Here is a 14,682-nt window from a genome sequence, read left to right on the forward strand (position 1 = left end):
CTTTGATTGATAGCTAACGAGTAATACTTAGAAAAAAAGAACGGTCCGAGATCGATAACAACCTAGTGGCATAGTGACAGTGGCATCTATGGTTTTCCTCGAGATCCATAAGCGGGCTATATAACTCGTAAGGGAACGTATCTAGTGTAAACCATCTACCCACGCAACCTTGGAATCTATGAATTAAGATCACAAGATGCTGATTCAATGGATAGGGTTAGTGAAGGGATTATTTTGCAGTTAAACCCCCTCCCCCGCCGACCACTTTTGCAGGTAAGAGGCGAAGGGGCAGGGGGGATTCGCAAAAGTGGCCGGTGGATGGGGGGCTTAACTGTAAAATAATCCCACCACTAATCCTATCCATTGGATTAGCATCTTGTGACCTTGATTCATAGTTTTCAAGGTTGCACGGGGTAGATGGCTTGCACAAGATACATTCCCAACTTGTAAGGCCCAACAAAAACTGAACCCACTTGCTGACTTGCAGACCTCAACAATTCGGCCCATACAAACCTTGGTGCCAACAAAACGTTGGAGGAAGTCATGAGGCTGTTTCGTAGTCTCCCGTGGAAACATCGCTTTGTCCGTCCTTCATCGTTGGTCCGTGCTCTGTGCATAGGATCCCTGCACTTGTGGATTGGCGAATGGTGATTGGCCCGCGCCTTGATATTGATGTACCATTGAAGAATTGTACTACTCCTTCCGTTCCAAAATGTTACGTCGTTTTGGCTTTTCTAGTTACATAGATTTTGTTATGTATCTAGACATAACTCTATATTTATGTGCATAGCAAAATCTATACAACTAGAAAATACAAAACGACCTACATTTTGGAATGGAGGGAGTAGAATATCCACCGCCTTGATTGACTGATTTTTAGGTTATTAGGCTTCCGCGGTAGGAGATCTCGTGGAATTTGAGAAAATTCAGCCAATCCGGCTCAGCAGCCACCGCCCACCAGCCCTAGCCGAAGTCATACAAATTACAAAATGCTTTCATAGGTCACGTGTTGGTGTATACTTGTAAAATAGATGATTTGTAGGGACTAAAATGTAAAGTATCAAGACTCAATAGATACAACCAGAGAAGGATTGAGAGGGATATCGATCCATTCAGAGTTCCCAAAATGTCACTTTTCATCCGCTTCTCCTCCTTACCCTAAATCCAAAATTCCTCTCGAATCCACAGATTAATCTTCAAGATGGTATCAAGAGCGGGTCAATCCTGTGATTCATACTCTGTTAGTTGTTGATTGGTTGCTAAAAATTCGCGTCGTCACCGTGGATTAGATTGCCATCGCTCACCGACGCTTAGTATGGCAAGCTCGCTGGCTCTGTTGTTTGTGGCCGTTGTGATTAAGGGCTGGCCGCAGTGATTAAGTGGCAGCAAGTAGCAGCTACGTGCTTGGCTGCAGGCATCCCTCGGCTGCCCGTCCAAGATTGGGGAAGCAGAAGCCCGCTGTGCTGAAGGAAACAGTAAGGTGTGTATATTTGCTCTATCTGTGGCTGCAGATTCTGTCATGTTCTAAAAAATGGGTACTAGCGGAGAGAAGGATGTTGATTCTAGTATTGGGAAATTATGTGAGATTCTTAGCAAAGTGATAAAATAACCGAAGGTGATTTCAGAGGCTGTCAAGTATGCCCTTGAGCCTAATCCAATAAAATTGATGGGATCAGAAAACTATGTAAGTTAGGCTCGTCATGCTCGGTTGATCTTGAGCTCTCAAGGGTATGAGACTCTGCTGGCTGCTAGTGATGGTGAGATTAAGGAAGAAATGGAAGCTCAGGCCAAACAAATTATGATAGAGTGCTTGTGTGGCTGTTGGGCAGTATGTAACACGTGGTTGGAGAACAAGTAGAAACAATGGTCACAGTTGCAGAAGTGTGGGGTGCTCTAAAGAATCAATTTACAGGTAAATCAAACAAGATGCAGGCTGCCCGTATCATGCATGAGTTGCTACACTTGAAGTAAGGCACAAAATCTGTGACTGGGTATGCTGGCGAAATAAAGAAGCTATACAGAGATTTACATTATTATCATCCATTTGAGCTTGTTGACCAAAAGGATATGACCATTCATCATACATGGTTCCAATCATTTGTGAGCAAATTTTTTCTTGATGGTTTGAATCAAGAATTTGACCTCCGTCGGCAGCTTATCTTCTCTACTTTTTCTTGATGGTTTGAATCAAGAATTTGACCTCCGTCAGCAGCTTATCTTCTCTAAGTCTGAATGGCCTACTCTTGATGAGATAATTTCCAACATCATAGAAGAGGAAACCAGACTGTCACATCCCAAAGTGGATGACTATAAAGTAGTTGATGCTAGTGCTTCCTTATCTATAAAGAAGAGCTGCACATCTGTTCCCGAGGGGACCAAGAAAGAAATAAGGTAATTTGTGATCATTGTGGATAAGGGGCATCCTATAGAGAGGTGCTTTAAACTGCATGGTTTTCCATTTAGCAAAGTGATTTGTAATCATTGTGGTGACAAGGGACATGCCATAGAGAAGTGTTTAAGCTACATGGTTTTCCACTTGGGTGGAAAACGGGAGGAAAATCTCAACCAAGGGGAGTTCAAGGTGCTAACTAGAATCGAGCCAATCATACTACATTTGAAAAGGAGCTTCCGGTGGTAGATGCTCAAGCTCTTGAGAAATACAACTCCAAGCTCAAGCTCTCTGAAGGCTCATCTTCCACTCAAGGTTCCTCTACTAATTCCAGTTACCATACTACTTACCAAGGTATAAAACTTGTTTAAGCCTACACACATAAAACTTGGATTATTGATTTTGAAGCTACTGGAGCATCCAATCTTTTCACTTCATATACTCCTTGTTCAGGTAAGGATAAGGTGCGTGTAATAGATGGATCTATGGTTCCTATAACAGGACGTGGATCTATCCGGCGCACCAAAACCCTATTCCTATCACCAGTTTTGCACGTTCCTGATTTTCCTATTAACTTATTATCAATTAGCTCTATCACAAAATCTCTCAATTGTAGAGGTTGGTTTGATCCTTCTCATTGTGCTTTTCAGGAGCTTAGGATAGAGAGAATTCTTGGGACTGGGACTGTGCATAATAGACTCTATTATCTTGATGAAGGGAGTGATGAAGTTGCTTTTGCATCCAAGATGTCTCCATGTCAAGAATTATTATTACTCCATCGCAGGCTTGGACACCCCTTTTTTGCTGCCATGTCTCGTTGTTATTCTTCACTTTTTAATGCATGTTCTAGGGAATCTCTTATATGTGATGCATGTGAGTTTGCTAAACATACAAGAGTTTCCTATCATAGTTTGGGTCTAAGAAGTAATAAACCATTTGATGTGATTCATTCTAATATTTGGGGACCATGTGAGGTGCACTCTATTTCTGGACATAGATGGTTTGTGACTTTTATTGATGGTTTTAGTAGGTATACTTGGCTTTATCTGTTGAAACACAAAAGTGATATTTTTGTTATTTTCAAAGATTTGTATGCCCTCATTAAAAATAAGTTTGGCAACACTATTAAGATCTTATGCTCAGAAAATGGTATGGAGTATGTTAACTAGGAGTTTGAACAGTTCCTTGTTTCTAATGGGATTGAACATCAAACAACATGTGTTAACACTCCAGAGCAAAATAGTGTTGCTAAATAGAAAAATAGACATTTACTTGAGGTTGCTCATTCTCTTATATTTACAAAGAATGTTCCTAAGTTTCTTTAGGGGGAAGTAGTGAAGACTACAACATATTTAATTAATTGCATGCCTCTTTGAGTTCTTGACAATAAATCTCCTGTTGAGCTACTTTTGAATTCGAATGAATTTGTTGTTGCTCCAAAGGTCTTTGGATGTGTTTGCTTTGTTCATGACTATAGAAATGATGTTATAAAACTTGACCCTCATGCTATTAAATGCGTGTTTGTTGGTTACTCTCCTACTAAAAAAGGTTATCGTTGCTGGTGTCCATCTGAACATCGTTTCTTTGTAAGTATGGATGTGATATTTTGTGAATATGAACATTATTATGAGCCAACCAATGATACTAGAATTACTCTTTCTGCACCTGAAGGGCTACAAGAGGGGGAGATTAATAGTGGAGGTATTCATATGGGCTCTATTCTTGTTCCTCCTTCAGTTGGTTCCTATGGGGATAATTCGGTTCATAGTCGGGGGGAGGAAATTAATAATCATAGTAAGAGTGGCAGTAATAATAATTCTTGCCATGAAGATATATAGAGTACTTTGCCTTCTCAAAATAAAGAGTCTCTTATGCACAAGGACCCAAGCACCAACTCACACTCTCTTAGTCCTAATGCTTCATCTAGCACTCTAAAGCTAGGAGATAATCAACCGTCTACTCGGCTTCCTCCTGAAAATGATCCACCTATAGCCGTAAGAAAGCCAACTAGATCCTCTAGATCCTCCAATATTCGAGCATACCTTAAAGATTATGTTGGGTACAAACATGACATTTCCAATTTTATCTCCTACAAGTGTTGTAGCCCATCCTTCCAGAATTTTGTTGCATCTCTTGATTCTGTGTCCATACCCACTAACTAGAAATTAGCTAAAGAGGATCCTAAGTGGAAGGAGGCAATGCTTGAAGAGATGAGAGCTTTGGAGAAGAATAGAACTTGGGAGCTTGTGGATCTACCGCAAGGTAAGCAAGGTGCAAGTGGGTTTTCACCATTAAACATACACCTGAAGGGAAGGTTGAAAGGTACAAAGGCCATCTTGTGGCAAAAGGATACACTCAAACTTATGGGATTGACTATGATGAGACTTTTGCACCTGTTGCCAAGATGATTTCAGTGAGAACACTTATATCTTGTGCTGTCAACATGGAATGGGATATATATTAGATGGATGTAAAAATACTTTTCTTCATGGTGATCTGCATGAGGAGGTATATATGCATATACCACATGGCTTTGAAACATGCCAAATGAAGGAGAAGGTGCTTCGTTTACATTGATCTCTATATGGACTAAAGCAATTTCCAAGGGCTTGGCTTGATCATTTTAGACAATCGATGCTTAAAAGAGGCTATCTTCAAAGCAATGCTGATCATACACTATTCTATAAGCATGCTACAACTAAGATAGCAATCTTAATAGTGTACGTGGATGATATTGTGAATACTGAGGATGATTCTACTGGATTTCTAATCTAAAAAGGTATCTTGCACAAGAATTTGAAGTAAAATATTTAGGCCAGTTGAGATATTTTCTTGGAATTGAAATCTCCCAGGGACCCAAGGGGATGTTTCTCTCATAAAGAAAATATGTTTTGGATCTACTAAAGGAGACAGGTATGCTTGGATGTCATCCTGCAGCCACACCTATTGAGCAAAATCATCGCTTAAGTAACGATGCAGGGACTCCCGTGGATAGAGAGTCATATCAAAGACTTGTTATAAGGCTTATATCTCTCTCTCACACTCGTCCTGATATTGCCTTTACAGTAAGTGTTGTGAGACAATTTATGCATGATCCTAAATCATCATATGGATGTTGTATATCGCATCTTGAGGTATCTTAAGAGTTGCCCAGGGAAGGGACTTCTATACACTCGCCAAGGAGATTTACAAGTGGAGTGTTATACTGATGCTGATTGGGCTGGATCTTTGGATGATAGACGGTCAACCTCTGGATATTGTACCTTTGTTGGCAATAATCTAGTTGCTTGGCGAAGTAAGAAGCAGAGTGTTGTAGCACATTCTACTGCTGAGGCTGAATTTCGTGCTATGGCTCATGCAGCGTGTGAGCTCTTATGGCTGCAGATCCTCTTGACAGAGTTGAAGTTATTTAAGTGCAAGCCCTTGATGTTGTATTGCGACAACAAAGCGGCTATCGATATAGCCAACAATCCAATTCATCATGGGATCGATCGTCACTTATTAAAGAGAAGTTGGATGGAGGAGCAGTTTGTCTACCATATGTAAAGTCAACTAGTCAGGTGGCTGATGTATTAACGAAGGGATTGCCAGAAAAGATGTTTTCTGTGTTCTGTAGCAAGATGGGTCTATATGATGTCTTTGCTCCATCTTAAGGGGGAGTGTTGGTGTATACTTGTAAAGTAGATGTTTTGTAGGGACTAAAATGTAAAGTATCAAGACTTAATAGATACAACTAGAGAAGGATCGACAGGGATATCGATCCATTTAGAGTTCCCCAAAATGTCATTGTTCATCCGCTTCTCCTTCTTATCTTAAATCTAAAATTCCTCTCGAATCCACAGATTAATCTTCAAGATCACGAAACAGCGTTGCTCATGACATTGACAGGGTCTTTTTCATAATGTATGGTGGCGGATCAGCGATCCTGTTACTAGTAATTCTACACGTGGGACTCAATAAATGTAAGATTATTTTCAAGGTCAATTAACATGTGGTTTCCGTTCTTTAAAACACATGTAAATGTGCATATACATGCACACATCCTCACCCATACAAGTGCATATATCATATATATTCACGCTATGCCTACAAGAAAATAGACCTGCAATCTTGCACCAAGCTGTTGATGTGCACATCATCTACAATGGAGAAAATAATAAATTAGCCAAATGCGCAAACATACTTGGGTGTCAAGGTTCTGCCAATAGAACCTAATCCGAGCCATGATTCTCATATGTTCACTCTCAAAATCATAAAATGCTACTAAGGGCTTGTTGGGGGGGGGGATTTAAACCCCTCAATCTCATCAAATCCTCTTCAATCCACAAACCCAAGAAAGCGTTAATGGAGTTAGCTATATTTTTCCTTATCATGAGGGATTTGTGATGAGTGGCCAGGTGAGGCACGCTACATGTGGAGGCACGACCCACAACATTGAACATCCCTTGGGCAAGCGCTCACTTCGCAATCGCTCTTGAAGCTGTAAATTTGGGTCACAATTGGAGGTGGGAAATCAGAAAGAAGATGTTTTTTAGAGAATTCTGAGTCCACTTCAAAATTTCTTACTTAAGATCGATCATGGACCAACATGGATGTTTTTTAAGTCATGTGAAACAAGAAATTAGTACTCCCTACGTGGACAAAAGGTTGACGTTTTAAGGGGTGTTTGGATCCTCGGGCTAAACTTTAGTCCCTGTCACATCGAATGTTTAGATACTAATTAGGAGTATTAAACTTAGACTATTTACAAAACTCATTGCACATATGGAGGCTAAACAGCGAACGATTTATTAAGCCTAATTAGGAGGTGTTTGGATACTAGGTGCTAAACTTTAGCAGTATCACATCAGATATTCGGATGCTAATTAGGAGGACTAAACATGAGTTAATTATAAAACTAATTGCAGAACCCCTATGCTAATTCGCGAGACAAATCTATTAAGCGTAATTAATTCATCATTAGCAAATGGTTACTGTAGCATCACATTGTCAAATCATGGACTAATTAGACTTAATAGATTCGTTTCACGAATTAGACTCCATCTGTGCAATTAATTTTGTTATTAGTCTATGTTTAATACTTCTAATTAGCATCCAAACATCCGATGTGATAGGTGCTAAACTTTAGCACGAGGTGTCCAAACACCCCCTTAGTCCATGATTTAACAATGCGCTGCTACAGTAACCATTTACTAATGATGGATTAATTAGGCTTAATGGATTCGTCTCGTCGTTTAGCCTCCATCTGTGTAATTAGTTTTATAATTAACTCATATTTAGTCCTTCTAATTAGTCTCAAATATTCGATGTGATACGGACTAAACTTTAGCTTACAAACACCCCTTAGGTTGTCTGCATTGCACAGTTTCACATAAACAAAATAGCACGAAGTTTTAGGTTGCGGGCACATTTAGACAATTGGACTGGTGTGAGTAGATTTATCAAGATCAGTTTCATGTTCAGAGTTGTGTATAGAACCATGTCAAATTCACCTGCTTGTGACAAATGGAGGGAGCACGAGTTCTCAAGGATCTGTTTCATGCCCCCCGTCCAAGCTCCCGGGATGCAACCTTGCTTTGATGGGTTAATTGCTTTGATTGGTTACTTGGACAAGCGCTTGGACCAGGCTCCGGTCATGCATCCCTACAGCTCGAGCCAGGCCCGCGGGAAACGTAGGAAGAATCGGGCATTTCTCGCGAGCATGCATGCGTGAGAAATGAAAGGCTATCGATGCAAGAAACGAGGAATTAGAGATGCGGGGCAGGCCGGGGACGCCCAGCCATCCAATCACGCCCTACATTCTCGGCAAGTCGGCATGACGGCATTGAACATTCCAAGTCAAAAGGCAGGTAAGGACAGGTAAGGACATCTGGACATACTTCAACTTTGAATAAAGCAACACATCGCAATCAAACTGGCGGTTACAAAAAAAAAAGATCGTACTAGATTATGGCTATCTTTTTCTTCTCCAGCTTTGCTCGCAAGTTGCAAATCTGCGGTTGATTCATTTGATTCGGTGCGCGGCCATGCGTCAGCGTGGGGCCCTTGCTCCAACGGCGGCCGCCAGCTCATCCAGCCCCACCGGCGAGCACGCGAGGATGGCGCGGCCTAGCGGCTCGGCCTGCACGGCGGGCGCGCACGGCACCCACTCCCACCGCGCCACGGCGGTGGCCTTCCCTTCCTCCTCCCGCAGCTCGTAGAGCACCGCGCCGTGCGACGGCTCGGCCGCATTGAACACGTACCCGCCCGCGGCGTTGCCGCAAACCCCGATGGACAACCGCTCGGGGTCGATGTCGTCAAGATCATCTTCGTCGTCGGTGTCGTCGCGAGGGAACAGCCTCTCCGACAACTCGGGCGGCATTGCATCGCTCGACGCGGAAGGGATGGGCTCCAGAGTTTCGCCGTCCACCTCCCATGCCTGGATGACGACCGTGCACTCTGCTTCCTTGTCCGCCCGATTCGCGCCGAACAGGACGAGCCGCTCGTCGGCGCCGGCGCGGCCTGGCGCGACGCCCCACGTGGTGACGGCGGGGTCGGGCCCAAGGCGGCGGGTGGGGCCCCACCGCCGCTTCGCCGGGTCGAACCAGCTCGCCCATCCGGTGGCCCTCTCCACCAGATACACCCGCTGGTCCGTGGCCGCCGCCGAGAGCCACGTCGCGGACGCCGAGTCCCTGAGCGCGTCGGGCATGGGGTCGCAGGCCGTCCACCCGCCGCCCTCGTGGACCTCCACCGCCCCTTCGTCCTCGCCCTCGGCCAGCGCGAGGCGGCACGCGCCGCCGAGCGCGACGACGCGGTCGCCCACCGCGGCGAACACCGGGTCGACGCGCCACACGCGGGGGGCCGCCACGGCGACGCACGCGGCCGCCCCGAGCGGGTCGCCCGCGACGGCGAGGCCCGAGAGCGAGAGAGCGCAGACGCGGTCCCCGCGCGCCCCGCGCACGAGGCGCACGTGCGACGGCGTGGCGTGGCGCGGCGGCGCCGGGACGGCGAGCCAGGCGCCAGAGCAAGGGTCGTACGCCGCGGCGCGCCGGCTACCCCCGCGGCCCTGGACGTGGGCCACGAGCCAGGGCAGCCGGCGCGGGCGGCGGCGCAGCGCGGCGCGCACCGCGCGGAGCCATTCCCGCGACACCCGCGCCGCGACGGCGAGGTCCGGCGCGGGCACCCGCTCCACCACGGACTCGAGCACGTCGCCGTAGAGGTACGCCGCCGCGAGCGACGCGGCGTCGGGCTCGCACCCGTCGTCCTGGTGCCGCCGGTGCTTCAGATCGTGAGCTCGAACGCCGGCGCCCATTTCCCTTCCCGCAAAGGCTTCGCAAGCACGGAGAGGTCAGCAGTGAGCGCAGCAAGTTTCGCTTCTTCTGTGTGTGGGCTGTGGCGAGTGGCGTGATCGATTCCGATCTGGGCCCAGGGGTGGCAGGCTAAATAGAGAGAGAGGAGCGGGGCCTTTGGAAAACCACGAGCGGACGAGTGGCGCCGCGGGGTCAATGGCTCAAAGGAGATAGGGCCCAGGGTGAAGCTCAAGCTGTGCTATCGGGCGAAATCAGCAGACGTCGGCAATTGGATAACAGCTACAGCAAAAACGACGTCAAGGCTTATCGTCTTGCCAGAGAATTGAGAGAAATGGAGCGGAACTTTCGGCGTTCGTTCATCACACTGACTGATAGTGCTCGCACATAGTGTAAATAATTATTCCACTACTACGCAGTCGGTTCAGCTTAGCTCGTCGTAGGAACTGTTCGCTTCAGTTTATAAGCCGGCTGAAAAGTTGAAACGACTGATTTATTGTGAGAGAAAAATACTGTTTGATGGCTGATAAGCCGGCTGAATAAGCTGAAGCGAACCGACCGATACCTCGCGAACAGCGGAACAGGCGCACTCTAATTAATGAATAATCTACTGCTGCTAAACTACTCCCTCTATTCTTTTGCGTATGTTCTTTTATGTTTGACGTTGATTACCATAACTTTGAACTAACGAGTGTCATCGTATATAAAAAGAATGGAGGCAGTATATAGCAGCCGTGTGTTTATTTGAAGAAAATATATTGCAGCCGTGCGACTCACGATGCGTAAATGCAAATATTGTCCATCGCTCGTTATAGCTAGATAAGCACCACCGGTTTTATGATCGACAGTAGGTGGTATCAGCTACTAAACGATGAGGACGATAAGATATTTTGAGTGCAGTAATGATCATAGTTGTTTGACGAAGAGCCAAGCCAGACACTCGTTAGGCCATCAAACCACAGCCCTGGCGAGCTAAACAGTTCCGGTGAAGCGGCAGATGGCTTGTCCTGTTTCCCCAACAGTGTGATCCACCCAATAAATCAGAGACTAATCTCCCACGGTGCCCGTCGCCGTCGGTGCCAGGCACTACGGGAGACAAGAACCACCCAAGTTCTCTAGAAGGATTCCATGCGCAGACGAACCTGTCGCTCTCAGGTATTGGTTGGCGCGCGCATCTTTTCCTTTCTCTTCTTAGTTTTTCCTTCAAAATTTTCGAAGCTGTGCCGCCACAATTTCCGCAATAAACATGCGTCGTTCCTGAATTTAGATAAGTGTCTGCACTGCACTTATCTAATGGATAACATGTAGAGCCGCCACATGGACTAACGGTTCAGGAGAGCGTGCTGGCGACCACCGGCTTGTTCGCTTCAGCTTATTCAGTTGGCTTATCAGCTATCAAATAGTATTTTCCTCTCACAACAAATCAGCCGTTTCAGCTTTTCAGCCACCTTATAAGCTGAAGCGAACAAACCGCATGTGTTTAGGCGACTTCGTCCATGGGGCGGGACGGCGGGTGGTTGAAGCCGCCAAACTTTTGACCACGTTCATCGTCGAGCAAAGCCTCTGGAGTTGCTGGGCTGGTGAGTGGTGGCCGCGTGCTTGCCTTGGTCAGGCCGGCAGGCCGAAAACGAAGTCAGATCGATCGATCCAATTATGCAATGCAGAGCACCTACTCGATCGCTGCAGCTTCCTAGTCTTCTTCGTCCATCGCTTGTCCGTGCCATAGTTACATTGTGTAGTTCCTGGGCAGTGCAACAAGGGCTACTACCAGGGGGGAAATTAACATCGCTATGAAAATTACACTTTGGGAACAATCAATCAAATCCGGCCGGCGGCGCCTTGTCGCTTCAGGAAAAACACAACTTTTCCCCTCCTCAAAATGAGGTCTACAAATCGAATAATTACTTCCGATCGAGTAAGTATCTTCCGAAACAAGAGTTAACTAGTAGCGCTCGCTACTTGCGCTTGTTCTTGGAGGCGAAGCGGAGGATGAGGTAGAAGAGGACGCGGTAGAAGACGGCCCATCCGAGGAGGTAGAGCACCATCCACCACTTGCGCCCGTCCACGGTGCTGATGCCCAGCTGCCGGAGGATGTCGTCGCCGGTGAGCGTGATGGGGGCCGTGGCGAACACCCGGCCCCCGTCGAACTCGTTCATCAGCAGGCCCTCGTACGGGTACTTCATCGTCGAGATGGTGTTCATCCACTTCCACGCCAGCGGGATGCTGTGGCTGCTCAGGAAGTAGCCGCAGAAGAGGAAGAAGAGCGCCGTGAAGGCGATCACCGCCGCGTACCTGCATTGTTGTTGACCCACAACAGAGAGACTCGCACGGTCACACACACATGACAAACGTCGTCGTGCATCGGACACATGGGGCTGTTGCCAAAGTATAGCTGGGCCGTTGTTTGGAATAGCCATGGGCTGGGCTCTCTAAAATGTTTTTTGAGGTCTGGCCCATAAAACCTTATGAAGCTAAGCTTGCTGGGCTTAGGAGAGGGCTAATATGATGAATTTGGCGAACACGTGAGATCCTGAATTTTTAATGTCGGTTTTGCTAGATTTTTGGATCAAAATCGAAACAGTAGTGTACTTACCCAAGGATAAAGTTTGGCACGACGGAGCTGATGAAGACGACGAAGGAGTTGGTGGAGAGGAGGGACGCGTAGAGCATGACGAGGAAGTAGAGAAACTGGCCGTGGAGCTTGAGCGCGAACCAGACGATGCCGGCGTATGCGGCCGACTGGAGCAGGAGGAACGGGAGGTAGGTGATGACCCCGGCCACGACGTAGGCGGAGGCGCGGTACGCGTTGTGCGAGGTCTCCCTGATGAATATGAATCGCTCCTGGATGAAGGCCGGCACGGCGTCGTTGGAGGAGAAGAAGAAGACGCAGACGGTGAAGATGAAGAAGCTGAGGCGGTTGGTGATGCCCTGCGGGTCGTCCTTGGGCTTGGTGAACATGGTGGCCATCAGGAACCCCATCACCGTGAGCACCATCAGCCGCGACAGGAACAGCTCCGGCGTGCGCCAGATGTTGGTGAAGTTGCGCCGCATCAGCACCCACACCTCCCGGAGGTACGAGTTGGCGAACTTGCCGCGGTGGCCCAGCGTGTTGATGCCCACGCCGGGGGCGCCCGTCGCGTTCGGCGCCGCCGCGCGGTGCGTCGGCGTCAGGTAGTCGTCCTCGTTCACCGTGTACGCGCTGCTCAGCGGCGTCGGCGTGCCCATCACGATCTCCGGCGTGTACCTGTGCTGGTCCTTGTGCTTGGGGCGCCGGGACGGCGTGAGCTGCACGCCGTTCCACGGGGACCTGGAGTGCTGGCTCCTCCGGCTGTGGTCGAAGCCCTCGTCGCCGGGGCCCGATAGCGGCGTCTGAGCGATGCTGGACACGGTGGAGAGCCCCTCTGCGCCGTAGGTTGCGGTGATCTTGGGCGGCTTGAGGCCGGTGAGGCAGAACTCGGCGAGCGCCTTGACGCCGAACTCCGACTGTTCGTACTCCTGGATGACGTCGAGGAGATGCTCGATGGAGTTCTCCCCCTTGGGCACCTTGCGCCCCATGCGGGCGAGGTGCGCCGTCACCTCCTTGGGCCCGCCACTGTACATGAGCTGCCCGCGCGCCAGGATGACGAGGTGGTCCAGCAGGAGCAGGATGCGCGACGACGGCTGGTGGATGGTGAGCACCACGGTGCTCCCGCCGCACGCGATGTCGTGCACCTTCTCGATCACGCTGTGCGCGCTCGTCGAGTCCAGCCCCGACGTCGGCTCGTCCAGGAACAGCAGCGCCGGCCCGTGGATGATGTCCACGCCGATCGAGACGCGCCGGCGCTCGCCGCCGGAGACACCCCTCGTGCCCTCATCCCCGATGTACGTGTTCCTTGATGACTGCACCGTGTACCGTTGATGTTCATGCGTGCTCTGTTTCGAAGCAGAGTGTATTCGTGATTATTAGTAGGGAACTTACGGTGAGGCCGAGCTGCTCGATGAGGTTCTCGACGCGGAGCTTCTTGTCGGAGGCGGAGACGGAGGAGCCGAGGCGGAAGTCGGCGGCGAACATGAGCGTCTCGAAGACGGTGAGCATCGGGAAGAGGCGGTCGTCCTGCATGACGTAGGCCGAGGAGCGCTTGATGAGGCTGGGGCTCATCTCGACGCCGTCCAGCGCCACGCGGCCGTCGAGGCTGGCGATGCGCCCCGCCAGCGCGTCCAGGAACGTGGACTTGCCGGCGCCGCTGGGGCCCATGACGGCTGTGACGCAGCCCTTGGGCGCGTACCCGGTGATCTCGTGCAGCAGGTCCACGTCCTTCTTCTCCCACTCCCCGCCGGCGCCGCGCTGCTTCTTGACCACGGTGTACGTGAGGCTGGTGAACTCCAGCCCGCCCGTGAACCCGAACCGGCCACCGCCCGCCTTCTCCGGCGCGTGCTGCGCCATGTCGATCACCGTCTCCAGGCGGTGGCCGCCGTGCCGGCCATTGTGCTGGTGCTGATGATGCGCCATGCTGTGCACCGTGCACGCACCGGTCTGGTCGCCTATGGATTTTGTTGCCATTCAGCTTGTGTACGCATATAAAAGCGCTAGCTTCTTGCCTGCGTGTCACTACCAGCTTCGTTAATTTGTCCGGTTGGTAGATACCTGGTTGTCGGGCGACAGAAATGAGGGCGGGCAATGCAGCGTGTCATCGGAGTGAACGTTTGTTACGGTCAGTTTATTTGGCCCGTCGATGGTGATCGGGGGCAACTTGTCCTCGACAGACGACAGTATCATGGCGAGGTCGAAACAAAAGTGGCGTAGCAAGGCTTATAGAAATGGTGGTCTTTTGGGGTTATAAGATTATATTTCTGCGAGCAAGAGAGGTGTTCTATGCTTTCTATGTTCTGTTCTTCTGAAATTACAGCACCAGTCAAGAGCACTTCTGATTAAAGGGGTGTTTGGTTTCAAGTACTAAAGTTTAGTCTATGTCACATTACATATTTAGATACTAATTAGGAGTATTAAATATATCTTAATTACCAAGG

At 48.8% G+C, this 14,682-nt stretch overlaps 2 protein-coding genes across 2 annotated transcripts; both read right to left on the reverse strand.

The window, feature by feature from the left end:
* Positions 1 to 8,243: 8,243 nt before the first annotated feature.
* On the reverse strand, positions 8,244 to 9,885 carry LOC117855132 (F-box/kelch-repeat protein At1g23390). Its single transcript, XM_034737411.2, has one exon. The coding sequence runs from the start codon at positions 9,678 to 9,680 to the stop codon at positions 8,421 to 8,423; it is 1,260 nt and encodes a 419-aa protein (XP_034593302.1). The 5' UTR covers positions 9,681 to 9,885; the 3' UTR covers positions 8,244 to 8,420.
* Positions 9,886 to 11,384: 1,499 nt separating this feature from the next.
* On the reverse strand, positions 11,385 to 14,663 carry LOC117856471 (ABC transporter G family member STR2). Its single transcript, XM_034738829.2, has 3 exons — positions 13,634 to 14,663; positions 12,269 to 13,554; positions 11,385 to 11,967 (listed from the first exon to the last, which is right to left on the reverse strand). The coding sequence occupies exons 1-3, from the start codon at positions 14,213 to 14,215 to the stop codon at positions 11,631 to 11,633; spliced, it is 2,205 nt and encodes a 734-aa protein (XP_034594720.2). The 5' UTR covers positions 14,216 to 14,663; the 3' UTR covers positions 11,385 to 11,630.
* Between the last annotated feature and the right edge of the window lie 19 nt (positions 14,664 to 14,682).

The sequence above is a fragment of the Setaria viridis genome, chromosome 5 (assembly GCF_005286985.2).
Source record: "Setaria viridis chromosome 5, Setaria_viridis_v4.0, whole genome shotgun sequence".
Classification (NCBI taxonomy): domain Eukaryota; kingdom Viridiplantae; phylum Streptophyta; class Magnoliopsida; order Poales; family Poaceae; genus Setaria; species Setaria viridis.

Bases quoted from the DNA above. Each gene is read 5' to 3' on its own strand.
- LOC117856471 (XM_034738829.2), bottom strand. From the start codon at position 14,215: ATGGCAACAAAATCCATAGGCGACCAGACCGGTGCGTGCACGGTGCAC. The intron at 13,555-13,633 runs GTAAGTTCCCTA...TACACGGTGCAG, and splicing joins TCGAGCAGCTCGGCCTCACC to TCATCAAGGAACACGTACAT. The intron at 11,968-12,268 runs GTAAGTACACTA...ACAACAATGCAG, and splicing joins GTGCCAAACTTTATCCTTGG to GTACGCGGCGGTGATCGCCT.
- LOC117855132 (XM_034737411.2), bottom strand. From the start codon at position 9,680: ATGGGCGCCGGCGTTCGAGCTCACGATCTGAAGCACCGGCGGCACCAG.